General features: G+C 34.9%; 1 protein-coding gene and 1 pseudogene across 7 annotated transcripts in view; both read right to left on the reverse strand.

Annotated features, from left to right (window-relative positions):
* The window catches only part of CSMD3 (CUB and Sushi multiple domains 3), a 1,245,869-nt gene that overhangs the window by 258,938 nt on the left and 972,364 nt on the right, over positions 1 to 14,567 (reverse strand). For all 7 annotated transcript variants that reach the window (XM_045049906.1, XM_019823045.3, XM_019823042.3 and 4 more), the window contains one exon: positions 11,544 to 11,738. In XM_045049906.1, coding sequence (XP_044905841.1) covers positions 11,544 to 11,738 — 195 coding nt within the window. The remainder of the gene's footprint in view (positions 1 to 11,543; positions 11,739 to 14,567) is intronic.
* Positions 10,033 to 11,186, reverse strand: LOC123383136 (annotated as a pseudogene).

The raw sequence follows: 14,567 nt of genomic DNA on the forward strand, positions 1-14,567 counted from the left end.
TATAGCATTCCATTACTTTCAAGGCACTTTTTATAACTTGTTTTATATTTATATAAAGCCACTTATTTGTATGGCCTTTTGATTAAGGTCTGTCTCTATCACTTAACTCCAAATGTATTAAGTCAAAATTTCCATGTCTTTTTATGCACTACTTATAATTCTGGAGCTTAGCAGAGTGTCTGTTTATTTAATGGACTTGTAATAAATATATGTCATAAATATTAGGAAAAATAAAATATACAGTATATTACTCTCTTGCTGGTGACTAAATGCACAGAATGTAAAACTCATATTTTTCAAACCACTTGTTTAGGGTAGCATAGCAAGTGCAATATAAAAACCCAAAGTTTTGGAGTCTGCAAGATCTAGTTTTGAATTCCAGCTTCACTATTTACTGATTGAGTAGCCTTGGAAGAGAGGACATTTCAAAGTGGAAACGGATCTGGTATATGGTGAGGCTTAGACAAAATGAATGAAACAACTCTCTGGCCCCACAGAATCTTCTGGAGGTAATATGTTGAGGGTTTCATAAAGGCCTGAGGAAGATGAACTAATCTCGTCAATCCCAGAAAGAAATACAGAGTTTAGAGAAAGGACAGGAGGAAACTTACCTGGTGTTTCTGCCAAACTCTTCCCTTGAGAGAGAGGAATGCCATTTAAGCGATTCTACCCAGGGCATTGTTTCCCTCTAGGAAGAGCCAGTGGTTTTTATTTTCCTCTCCTCTTCATTTCCCTAGGGATGAAGACCAGGGTACTCCAACCCAAAGGAAGAGGAACCTACAACTTTAATTCAGCTGTTTTCTCAAGGAGTGGCGGGGGTTGGGGGGCTGTCACTGTGCCCAGCTGTTAACAATCGGTGTGGACATAGTCCTGTACTTCTTTGGACTCTATACTTTAGAAGGCCAGGGAGAAACAAGGGCCAATGTTAACAGTGAAAAGGAGGCGAAATTGGCCTGTCTTCTTTTTCTTACAACTCAGGGGTTCTTTTTCTTGTTTCATGAATTTGGACAGGGAAAAAAATGTATATATTTTTCAACCCTAATGGATTTTTTTATTTTTAGTGAATTATACCATTTCATTCCATTTCGAACGTAGGCAGAAAACCACAGTAGTATTAGAAGTAACTGCAACTTTGTCACCAATAGAAATTACAGATGTTTTTATATTACATAATTGTTGTGGCTACCTCAAAATATTATTTCTGCTTATCCCTACAGTAGTTATTAAGCTTTTCAGAACTTCCAATTTAAGGGAATAATTAGGAAGCAATATATTATTACATCAAAATTTGTTTTTTCAGTTATAGATTTTAAGTACTTGGATAACTGCATTTTAATATAATCAGTTTATTGTTTACACCTATGTGCTTTATATTTTTACACCTAAAAAAGATAATTCTAGGATAGCATTCATCATTACACAAAAAAGAAACCCAATTCTAATTAGATTCCTACCAAATCCATCTGATGACTTTCATAATTTTTTGTTTTCTCTTTTCTTTAACGGTACTTGGCTCAGAGATTGTTGCTTTGGCCTATGAAGTTCTGGAAAATATTAGTTGCACTGGAGGACCCTTGCCTTTTTGCTGTCTTGTATCTCTTCCTAACATGACAGATCAATTCTTCCCTGAATCAGAAAGGTACTAAAACTCAGATTTGGAACTAGGGGAGAAATATCCAGTCTTCAGTTTGGCTTAGGTTTGAAGATATTTAGAACCATTGCCTCAGTATGGTCCAGATTTACTCACTAACACTCCCAAGTATTTCAGTCTAACTGGATCTGGCATTTGGGATTAGGAACAAAATTCCCTATTGCACAGCGAGCTCTGTATTACCTTCTTTTATGTGTATATCTTGGAGTGAATGGCTCACTGCTGAAGTGTAAGCGTAAAATGAAATTTTCCGTGTTTAATAAAGGGGAGGAAAGCAGCAGCCTCCTTTAGGGCATCTCTTTTAAAACATAATAGGCCCCAACTTTTGATTTTATAGCGCAGGACTGCTGGCCTTCTGACTGAAGTAAACAATTCTTCAGAAATTAACTCAGGGTTCTTCCAAGGTATACTCACAAGGCATATAGAGACAAGTACCTCAGTGTGTGTCTCAAGAAGATGAAAGAAGTGTTATTTGTTCTTTCTTTATAAATTCGTATGAGATTCTGTCTGGTCTTTCTAGTATCTTTCATAGACTGCCGGCAATGTTCATTATATTCCAAATATCCTTATTCACTAATAAATCTGATTTTTTTCTCTCTAGGTTTTGTGGGTTGAAATTTTTAGTAGGTTTTTTTCTGCAATAGAAGAACATTTGTGACTATTTTTAGATCTGTTTTCTTATTACCTTAATACCATTCCTTAATACAGTTTGATTCTCAACATGACTATTAATAGTTACTGCTGTATACTTTATTTTCTTGATCTGCAAGGAGAGAATTTCTGGGTTGATAGATTTTCTGTATATGTAAGTTTTTTTTTCTTTTTTGCTTTTCTGTAAAAACTGGTGACACATTAGGGAGGCAAGTTTGAAGTCTAACTCAAAGCCTGCATGGTAGTGGAGAATAGGGGCTTCTTTGTACAATGAGAAGCCACGAGACTACCCCTCTGGAGATATGGCATAGTGACTGAGATCCCAAAAGCAGAGAAAATAAAGATGGTTTAAATATGAGCTCCAAGTCAGTGGTCACAAGTAAATATGCTCTGAATTATAGGCACTGATTTGCAATCAAACTGCTTCTTACACAGGGGACTCTACATAGTATGATCCAGAATTCATAGCAGCAGGGATTTGTTTATAACAATGTTAATGGTTCTCTAGACTAGCATGCAGGAGGCCAACTGGAGTGATAATGTAAGTAAGAGTGCCTGGAAATAGCAGGTGCTCAATAACATTAGCTTTCCTTCCCGTTTCATTTTAAGTAATACTCCCCCCCCCCCATCATATAAAAACCAAGCATGCCTTGGTTTTGTCTCAATACTACTTTAAGTTTTTAAAATAGAAAATACTTTTGGGGTGCATGATTCAGGTGGTAGAATATGTGACACTTGACCTTGGGGTCATGAGTTTAAGTCCCTCACTGGGCCTAGAGTTTACTAAAAAAAAAAAAAAAAAAAAAAAGGAAAGAAAGGAAAAGAAAAGAAATGCATTACACTTCTTTTTAGCATGGTTACAAAACATAATCTGTATATTATGTCTGTGAACAAAATTCCTATGTGTAGCTAATGAAAGGCAGATATTTGATGATACTCAGAAATAATTTATCACTAGGCCTTTGTTTTATGAATCTTGCATCTACATGCCTTAATTATATCACATATTTTAAATGGCATCAAATGCTAAATGGCTCAGTATATTAGACTAGATGATACCTATATGCATTTATAATGGAATGGGGCTCTAGACTTGTTTCAAACCTCAAAAAAAATTCTATAAACCTCAAGGACATTTGTGATAAGAAATTAGCCCAAGACAAGCCATGCCATTTAAGCAGGAGATCTGGAATAAGAGTTGAGTTTTCTACTTCATACACTAAAGCAATATGATTTAATTAAAAGTAGGTCATATGAGTTTATTAATGAGAGATAACTGTAAAATTGGAGAGCTGGAATTACAAAATGAACTTTTTATTTTTTAGTTTGTTTCTTTTGAAGCTTTCTCTTCAGTTGATAGGGTAAGAGGGCTCCCCTTTTAAAAGCTTTTATCATTCCACATATAATTGGAAGTTGAACAAAGAATGGTGCCCTATGACTACTGGATCTCTAATCTTAATGTACTCGTGTGTATGTACTTTGAAAAGACTTACAGTTGCCAATGATTGAGTTACTTAATTCTCTTTTTCTCCCCAGAATCTAGGACTTACATTAGCAGGAGAGAAACAAAGGTATTGAAAATAATGGTGCCGATATTCAAAAGAACTAACACTGACTATATCTACTAAGGTACTTATTCGCATTCTGTGTAAGGTTGTATTTCAAATGCAATGCAAAAATGCATGTCAGATGAACACTTTTATTAGTTATTGGTAGGAATTTACTTTTTATTAATTCTCATACTTAGCATGGAGGAAGATTTCAGAAATAAGTGGAGAGCCCCAAATTTCACCACTTATTTTTCATGCCACATATCCGTTCATGAAACACTTAATCGACTGCAATTTGCCATAACTGCAGATATAAAAAAGATGAATGCAAGGTCATTTGTAGAATTAATCAGCCTACCTATAGGGCAGTGATTGAGCCTAGACTCCAAAACATGACTGCTGGGCAACTGTGACTTAGAGCAAGTGACTGAACCTCTCTTTGTGCCTTTGTTTCCTCATCTGTAAATGAGAATATTAGTAGTCCTCAATTCATAGAGTTGTGTTAGGCTCTAAATAATATATGTACAAAACTTCAAACCATTGTCAGTACAGATAAACTATGATCTCTAGGAGTCCTCTCTCTAGGCTTGCCATGTTGAGCTGCTGGAAATTCTACCTACTTTCCTTCGTTTACTCTTGCCTGTATATATTTATAAATGCTCAACCCTGGGTGTGAAATGCACCATCTCCTCATGCCTGTACCTCACCTGGTTCCTTCTTACTTATATTTTTAAGATTCACTTTATGTGTCATTTTTATAAGAAAGACTCTCTTTAAAAAAAAAAATTAACATGTATTCATTTTTTGAGAGACAGAGCATTAGTGGGGGAGGGCAGAAAAAGAGGGAGACGCAGAATCCGAAGCAGACTCCAGGCTCTGAGCAATCAGTAACAGAGCCTGACGCGGGGCTCAAACCCACCCATGAACCGCGAGCTGAAGTCCGAAGCTTAACCAACTGAGCAACCAGGCGCCTCAAGGAAGACTTTCCTGATCTCTCTTTGTAATTGGTTCAGAGGCACCTCCATGCTGTGCCTGCAGCACTGATTTTATTTCCAGCAATGGACCGTATCTGTCTGTATATCATCTGATCATAAACTCTCTAAGGGCAAGAACCATATTGAATTCATAGTTAGTGCAGGACCAGGCATATAATTCATACATTTGAATGTTTGAAAAAGAGGAATGCATGATACCATCTTTTCTTTAGAATAAGTGGAAAGCTACTGATTCTTTAACAGTACAAATATGTTTATTCTTAGGGTCTTATTATTGTAATTAACTGTCAAATGCATGTTCCACTGTATGCTATAGCAATGGAAAAGATCAAGAATACTGCATTGGTCCAATCATGAAATAAATAAGCCATGGGTATGTAATGTCCAGCATGATGATATCATTAATAGTACTATCTTGCATATCTGAGAGTTGCTAAGAGAGTACATCTTGAAATTATTTATCATAAGAAAAAACTGTAACTGTATGGTGATGGATGTCAACTATACTTATTGTTGTGATCATTTCACAATATATATAAATATCAAATCATTTTGTTGTATATCTAAAGCAAATTTAATGTTATATGTCAATTTTATCTCAGTTAAAAAAACAATATTGTATTAGTGCTGTGCCTAGTACTTCTAAATTTAATGATCTACCTTTCAAAGTTCTAAGGCCCTAAAATAACTGGGACTTTGCACACACCAGGAATATTTCAACTTTAGATATACTTGATTCCATCCTGGAAGCTTTAGGGAGCAAGGAGAGGGTAAATTGGAATGTTTTTTCTACTAAGAAAACAAGTGGTCAGAAGCCTAAAGGAAGTCTGAGAGCTTCAGCCAGAAAGCTGGGAAAAAAAGTATTCAGACAAAAAGGACAAGTAAGTGCAAAAGCCCTGAGGTGGAAGTGTGAACAGTGCTTTCAAGAAACATCAAGGAGGCCCTTGTGGCCCAAAGAGTGTAGTAGGGAGCAAGAATAGTAAAGAGGTCAGAGTATATATAGGTAGATTAAGTAGAACCTCATATTGTAAGATCTTTGGAATTTACTCAGATTTAGAAAGTCACTGGTGGATTTTGATATAATCTGACATATGTTTGAAAGATTACTTTGTTGTGTTCATAAGAGATTGTATCAGGAAACAAGGGAAAGAGAGAAACTAGCCAGGGGGGAGGCTAAGAGCTAAGAGATAGCCTGTAGTTGCCCTAGATTAGGGTAGAGGTGTGTTTATATAAACAACTGCAATGCCATTAGGTGAAATAAATCAAGTAGTGAATATTAAGGGAAAAAGATGGAATCTGTCACTATTTGTGTTCCATTTCCTTTAGCTAATATTGAGTCATTTTATGGATAAGAGCAATAAGATTTCCACTTTAATCCAGTGTGTCTATAGTTTTCTAAAGTAACTCACTTTAGTTTTCTTAAGTAACTCAGAGTTTCAACATACTTTTCAAAGTATGAAAAATAAGAAGGTAAGAAATTATTTTCCAAACACTTTTTTTTTGACCACAAAGTGAATTGCAGGTACGGATATTCTGTTTTGCTATCATTTAATACCTGTGACATTTTCATGAGATAAACTGCAGGGTTTCTCATCACTGAGCAGGACTTACCACAGGATGCTATCATTTTGGATCTACTTCTGACAAATACAATCTCCCAGGGTCCAACATAAGCTCTTGAAAATATTTCCTTCAGATTTAAAATGTACACAATCTTAAACCATGATAAAAAAAATCCTATCCTCTAAAATAGACAAACTTTAAATTCTTACGGTTCAGTTCAGGATAAACATATTTACTAAGAGGCTGCATGTATAAATTAATATGTTTCATGCTAAACATGTAGCCTGAGACTTTGGGAGCTTATGGTCTTTCAGAGTGAAACATTATAAGAAAAAGCAAAATATTGCATTTAAATATTGCATTAAAGGTCATGCTGGTGTTTACTTTTATGTAAAAAATGAAAAGCTTTAGTTATTTTGGCACTTAGGGATCATGGTCTAATAGCCAACATCCTACTTATATACTCAAAAGTGAAGACTTTCAGTCAAAATTTCCTGCCCATGTTCTCAGAGATATCAGTCAACATTTTACCGAGGGGTGGGTAATATGCAGCATGAAAAGCAGCAGAGCCTGGCAATCTAATTCTTAAACATTAATGATATTAACAATAGAGGCATAAAAATTAATGCATGACAAAGGCAATTACTAGAATAAACAAACATAACATATTTCTGGAATATGAAGAGAGGGGCTGTGGATTTGACATAACTCTTTATCTTTTATACCTGGAAATCAATGGAAATTGTCTAGAGTTGGCAAATCAAGAAACAGAGCTTCATATGTTATGCAGAGTCATGGAGAGGACCATCAGAGCAATTAGAACTAGAAATTATTAGAAGGCTCAGCTGAGTAATAGCAGAATAGAGGTGGGGGGGTGAGGCAGATGACCAGTGCTTTATTAAATAACTTTAAATTGGGACGCCTGGTTGGCTCAGTCATTTAAGTATCCGACTCTTGATTTTGGCTCAGGTCATGATCTCATGGTTCATGAGTTCAAGCTCCGCATCGGGCTCTACCCTGAGAGTGGAGAGTTTGCTTGGGGTTCCCTCTCTCCCCCCCTTACCCCTGCCTTCCCCCTCTCAAAATACATAAACTTAAAAAAATAAATTACTTTAAATGATAAGCTATTTTAAATTATTTTCTCAGTTATCCCATGTATATTTTACTTTGATAAAAAATACAAAATATATCTTAATTAAAAAATCTCTCCTTATGGACAAAAAAATTTCTGGCTCTTTTGCAGATGCTTTACCCACTAATTTTGACTTTCAAAGTATTAAATTATTAAATCTGAAAGTCAGCCAGTTCTGTGTATTTTGGATTTCTGTATAATTATTGTGAGGGAAAACAAACAGATATGTGCGAACCTGATCAAGAAACTAAAATATATTAAGCTCTCCTTACTGTGATATAGTAATTACTTCAGAACCAATGTTATATTATTTATTTATTTATTTATTTATTTATTTATTTATTTATTTATTTATTTTTATATTTTATTTTATTTTAGTAGGTAACCTCTAAGCTCAGAGTGGGGCTTGAATTCATGACCCCAAGATTAAGAGTCACATGCTCTACTGACTGAGCTAGCAGGAACCCCAGAACCAAATGTTCCAAATGAGTTATTTAATATAATTCTCCCAACAACCTTATAAACTATACAATATTATCTCATGCTTAGACACATAAAATAAATTATACAAGGTCACATAGCTGATTTTAGGTCTTCTCTTGGTTTTAAAACATTGTTTAGAGTTAATTACATCTAATTCTAAAACATGGGGTTCCCCCCATACTAGAAATCATTAGACATGGTCATATTTTAACATGAATATATCTTCAATTTTGGGTAATAGTATAAGGTATGCATGCAATAACTTTGATTTCCATAGTATCTTAGCATTGTAGGCAAAAGTCTAGTCATATCCAACTAAACTGATAGTGAAGATTATTCTTTTAAGAAATCTAAAAATATTAAACATTTGTGCTGTTTTTAGGAATGGGTAAATGTGTATCCATATATTAACATTAATAAATTAGATTTAATTAATGTTAAAATGATAAAAATATACCAGTTCCACTAAAACATAACATACAATGCAAAGTGCAATGTATGTTTTCTAGTGCTGTGCTTCTTTCAGAACGTTTTGAATATCACACGTATTAATATGCCAATGTTTGCTGGGAAATTCACTATGGCCCTCTGTATGTGCTATGGTTAATTGAATCTTCACATAATCTATTGAGTTAATAACTATCATCCAGTTTTAGAGATTTAAAAATCAAGGCTTAGCTCATCTGAGGTCATAGATACAGTAAGAGGATTTGAACGCAGGTCTACCCTTGCCTTTGTTTTGTTTGTAGATATTGACTATTAAACCAACATGAAATACACTTGATTGGGCTGTAATTGATCCCATGAAATATTTTTGGTTCAGAAGGACCATTTTTATACATTATGGTATAGCCCATGCTCAATTAACATTTCTATGACCTATCAATATAGAAATCTATGGCAAGGAATAGGATTATTCTAGGCAGGCATATTCTTAGTGAATGCATACTCTGCTGCACCTGTCTTTTTCACCTAAGCCATTGAAAACCATGTATTTAATAATTTATCCCAGTGATTAATACTTATCTTTTTGACTTATAGTTTTTTTAAAATGTATATTTATTTATTTTGAGAGAAAGAGAGTAGGGGGAGGGGAAGAGAAGGAGGGAGAGAGAGAATCTTAGGCAGGCTCTGTGCTATCAGTGTAGAGCCTGATGTGGGCTATCAGTGTAGAGCCCAAGATGATGACCTGAGCCAAAATCAAGGACCTGAAGCTTAACCTACTGAGCCATCCAGGAGCCCCTGATCTATAGTTTTCTCTGTCAGGATTTTGGTTATTTCTTGTTTGGCTTCAGGAAATTTTCCATGTTTTTTTGTTGTTGTTGCTTGTTTGTTGGTTAGTTTTTTAATGAATTTTCTGTCTATCCATAAATTCCTCTTTTGTATGGCTCTTAAGACAAAACAACCACACTTTCTCTTAAACTTCTTATAAACTTTCGTGCCATTATTTTTTTTCTCTTTGGCAGAATGAAATTCAAAGTAATTATTTCTCCTTTTATTCCCCTTGTCTTCTGATAGATGAAACCATCGATTCAAGCCAAGTTTTAATTGGCTGTTCTGTTACTAACAGAATGACCATTTAGTAGGTAAGTACCTTTTCTTTAGTTCTTACACAACATTCTGAAGTAAAGAATTTCAAATACTCTGATTTTACATATGAGAGACTCTAGAGAGTTTAAATGACTTGTTTAAGTCAGAAATAATACACACATAATTCGAGTACATGAATATATTATATAATTAAGAAGAATTACTATGTGTACCAGACATCAAAAATCTATTCTTTTAATCATCAGATCAAAATTGTTTTTTCTCACTGCAACTCATAGTAAGAAATATACATTACCTCATTGCAAATATACTCACATGCATCTACATGCACACACACACCCTCCACATACATATTTATTGTATTTTATTTATTTATTTATAGATAGCTGAAAAGAGTTCCACAAAAAAATATTTATCCTTACTATGGTCTTTGGATTATAACATTTTTCTCTTCTTTTTATGTATTTATCTTTTATTTTATTTTATTCAATGTTATATCAGTTATAAAAATGCTGGTCACGACCCAGTGAATTGATTTTATGACTCACTGGTGGTGACCTATAGTTTAGAAAATCTGCTCTAGATGATATCATCTCCATGTCAGTTTTGTACAATGCATTGGGATCATTCAACTGATGAGGGAGTCTGTGGTAACTTTCCAAAGTGATATCATAGTTTTTCTCTCCTTACTGAACTGTTTTTTTTTTCCCACAGTATCTCTGTCCTCATAGACTGTATACAAGTATATGATTTTTCAACATGCAGTATTATTTTATTTAGCTATAAAATCCATCTCCAAAAGCTTGAAATAAAAATTTCCATGGTCTGCAAATGAACTGTGCATTGCTTTATTTTAGAATGTCCTGTTTTTCATTAAAATAATGTTTCAACCACTGTGTTGGACTTTTCTAACACTCAGATGTGCATTTTAGAAAGAACATGGGGTACTGGTTCCATAAAGTGACAAATTGGTCCTTGTTGTGAAAAATCCTCCTGGTATTTAGCCAGAAATATATATTCATGAACCATCATCATCACAACTCCTTCATTATTCATTGGGGACTCCCACAATCTTCCCTCCTGTGTCCACTGAATCATCTTTTCAAAATTCTGAATAGGCTGTTCATTTACTGTGGCTAAATGCTTAGCAAATTCCACACCCTAAGTGAAGGTGCCATCTCTGTTTCTGGTGCCTCTTCAGTAACTTCCTTAATCTCAAGAACATTAAGTGTCTTCCCCTTGAATATATTTTTCCTAATGTATTTTTCCTAACTTTTTCTAAGATCAGCAGTCTTCTCCTGGCTATGATCACTGTCAGTTCCTGTATCAAGTTGAATCTGATGCACTGGTCTGGTACTAACTCTAGCGGTGGCAGTTACATATCTGATATGATGTTACTGAAACTAATTTTAGGTCTTCCTCCATTTTACTGTGTCCTTGAGCCTTCCCCCTGTTGTGCGACCCGCCTCAGCAGCTCCAACATGGTTGTCACTTCTAGGCAACTTTAATTTTTAGGAAAAATGTGTAGTTTGGATAAAGATTTATCACCAGTTCTTGATCATATTTAAGTCACTGCATTTATCTATGTTGTTGAAATGTCAGTTTCAGTGTATTCGTTCTTCCTTTACTCAGCCAGTATCTTCTGAGCACCTAATTTTCTCAGGCGCTCCTCTAAGTCCTGAAGATAGAATAGAAAAAGGCAATATCCTTGTGCCAGGGAGCTTGCTTACAATAACGTGTGCATTGCTTTAGAGACACCTGGGGATATAAGTACTTTCCCAAAACCATTTCTTTAATGAATCCAATTTAAAAATCCTTGATAAAATATCTGCCTGGCCTATATCACACTTGTAGATTGAATGTTAAGTGGTCAATTTTTAAAAATATAAAAATGGATTTAAATATTTCCTGATTCTGTCTAAAAATAAAAGCTCAGACAAAAAAATATATATATATATATTTCTTACCATGACAACTTGGTAAGGCTCTATTCCATCCAGGTCTTCCATCATCTCCCATGATACAGGTGAGTGTCGAATAACCTTGAAGAACATAACCAGCATCACAATAATAGGTGACTGTTGACCCTAATTTATAATCCATTCCAAGTCTGGTGCCATTCATTATATTGCCTGGATCAAAGCAGGACTCTCGAAGTTTTGCTGTAAAACAGTGTTGATATAAAATGAATTGTTGAAAACATTATTTTCCACGAAAGTTTTACTATTACTTCATTTCTACTTCTAAGCAGACGGGAAAGCACCAGCACTCTGCCCGCTTCTGTTTGTGGGCTCAAAGTACAAAGTAGCCCATAATCATATGTGACACTTTGCTAATTCATATTGATAAGTAAGAGCATAAAATTCTTCGCTGGACTTTTCATTAAAATTAGTATCTAATATGCAGTCAAACATTGGGTGTTAGAGTTTATTATAAATTGTATGCAATAATATTTATAAATGCATACATATTTTCAATGAACTATTTTGGAAAAGAAGCAGGATTTATTTCTTTATTTATTACTGCTTTATTTAAAAGTTCTTCCTCCATATAAAGGACACCCATTCCCTGTGACTGAACCTAGAAATGATACCACCACCGGTGTTGAGCTCAGCTCATTTCACCACTGGTAGGAAGGTGAAATCATTTATCGTAACCTACCTCCTCTAGTCACCTCCCATGTCTACCAGAGGTCTGTCTATCCATCACTAAAAAGCAGCAAAATCTTTATGACATCCAAGCCATGATCTTTTTGGACAGAGAGTCTATGTTAAAGCCAAGTGCTTTTAAAGCTAACACAAATTTAAAATTAAGTCCATTCACAACAAAGGGACGAAGGAACTAAAAGTTCTCTGTGCACCCTGATAGTGAACTAAAGAGGATGACAGAACATTTTGAAAACATGTAGAGAAACACAAAGATCAGTTCATCCATTTGGGGGAATAAGCTCTAATACAAATTGTTGTTAACAGATCTGAGCAATGCCCTAATATTTCCATATTAATATTATTATAGGTTACTTAAGAAATAATACAAAAATGTAAGGGCCATCACAATTTCAGGATAACAAATATAATTTTCTACATTAGAATTTATTTTATGTTAATGGGAAATCAGGAGGTGGGTGTATCTCTGCATATGACTCATGGAATCATTGGAATTTAAGTCAATAATGTCTTTGTGTTCGGCTATCACAGAAATTATTTTATTATCATATATCCAAATCTTCTTACCTGCAGTAGTAGGAATATATTTCTTCCACTCATAAAACTTTACAAAGTTCAAAGTACTTCAACATTCATAGAAAATGAGGAGAAATTTGTGTTTTATAAAGAACACTACCAAGATTTCTCCCAATTCAGCTAAAGAGGCAATGGCAGAATCAACCGTTTAAATGATTTTAATAGAATATCAGAGGAACGAAGTTCTGCTTTTTTTCTTTCCTTCTTTCCAACAGGTACTTAAGAGCCCACACTACCCAGTGAACTTTGGAAATATAGCAGTGCACATTCAGAATATATTTTGGCCCTCATGGCATTTACAGCTTATTAGTTCTATTAAATGAATACTTGTAACTCTCAAGAGTATGACATATGTGGATGCATTCAGGAACCTTCCTGGAGAACTGACATCTAAGCTGAACATGGAGAGAGAACGAGCTCACTAGGTGAAGGACAAGGCAGGTGAAGGAAACAAGTGTGTAAGTTGGGGAAACCTGATTCCTGAGTTTCAGTCCAAATCTAAATAACTTAATCATCTCCCAAGTGCACACACACATGTGAGCACATACACACACACAAAATTTGCACCCCATAAATTATACTCAGAGTTCACGATAAAAATTACTTCTCAATCCAAGAACTTATATTTCTTACTAGGTAAAATACTCCCACAATACCGTTTTCCAGAAATAACAAGCAGTGTGAATACTACTTTCCCTTGAGAGAAAAGAAAGAATTGAAATTGCTGTTTAAAAGGATTCATCTCTTTGGCAACCCTAACCACCTAATATGCCTCTTTTAAAAAGTTTGTTTTTTTCTTCTCTAAATTTTTCCCAATAGTTTTAGTGACATATCAGTGAATCTGTACGGCAAATCTCCTACTTTTTGAGGAAAGGGAAATATGCCAAAAAGTTAAATATATTGCCTCTGCAACAATTTTATATTGCTAGCCTCATTTTGAGAGGATTCATTTACCTCATTACTATGTTTACCTGCTACTTTAAATCCTTGGTGACTAGCTGTCTATGGATAATACTGCCCTTGTTTATTTCCATGCCTGCCATAGCAATTATCTGTAAATTTTGAAAATGTCTGGAGAATCCTTATGCAAAGGTCTAGGAGGTAGATGGAAAGGTAATTTGAGTTTTTGAAAAAAAATTGTGAGGCAGACAAGTTGATAGTATTATTTTTATGAATAATTAATTTTATTTACCTTCATAGTAGTTTGCCTACTGAATAGATCCTAGGCTGAAGTCTCCCTTGCCTTATATTCTCCAAAAAAAGTACCTAAGAAGTCTGCTACAAGATAGAAGTAAACATAAGACATAAAGCTTATACCTTACCTATGGCTTTAAAAAAAATTTACAAAACATTTCTTTACAGAATTTTTCCACCAGCAATGAAAACATCCTAAATGCTAGAGCACCTGGATGGTTCAGTCAGTTAAGTTTACGACTTCGACTCAGGTCATGATCTCGCGGTTCATGGGTTCGAGCCCTCCATCAGGCTCTGTGCTGACAGCTCAGAGCCTGGAGCCTGTTTCAGATTCTGTGTCTCGTCTCTCTCTACCCCTCCCCCACTCACACTCTGCCTCTCTCTGAAAAGTGAATAGACATTAAAAATAAAATAAAATATGGGGATGCAAGCTGGTGCAGCCACTCTGGAAAACAGTACGGAGGTTCCTCAAAAATTAAAAATAGAACTATCCTGTTACCCAGCAATTGCACTACTAGGTATTTATCCAAGGGATACAGGTGTGTATTTCGAAGG

Source organism: Felis catus, chromosome F2, assembly GCF_018350175.1.
Source record: "Felis catus isolate Fca126 chromosome F2, F.catus_Fca126_mat1.0, whole genome shotgun sequence".
Lineage (NCBI taxonomy): Eukaryota > Metazoa > Chordata > Mammalia > Carnivora > Felidae > Felis > Felis catus.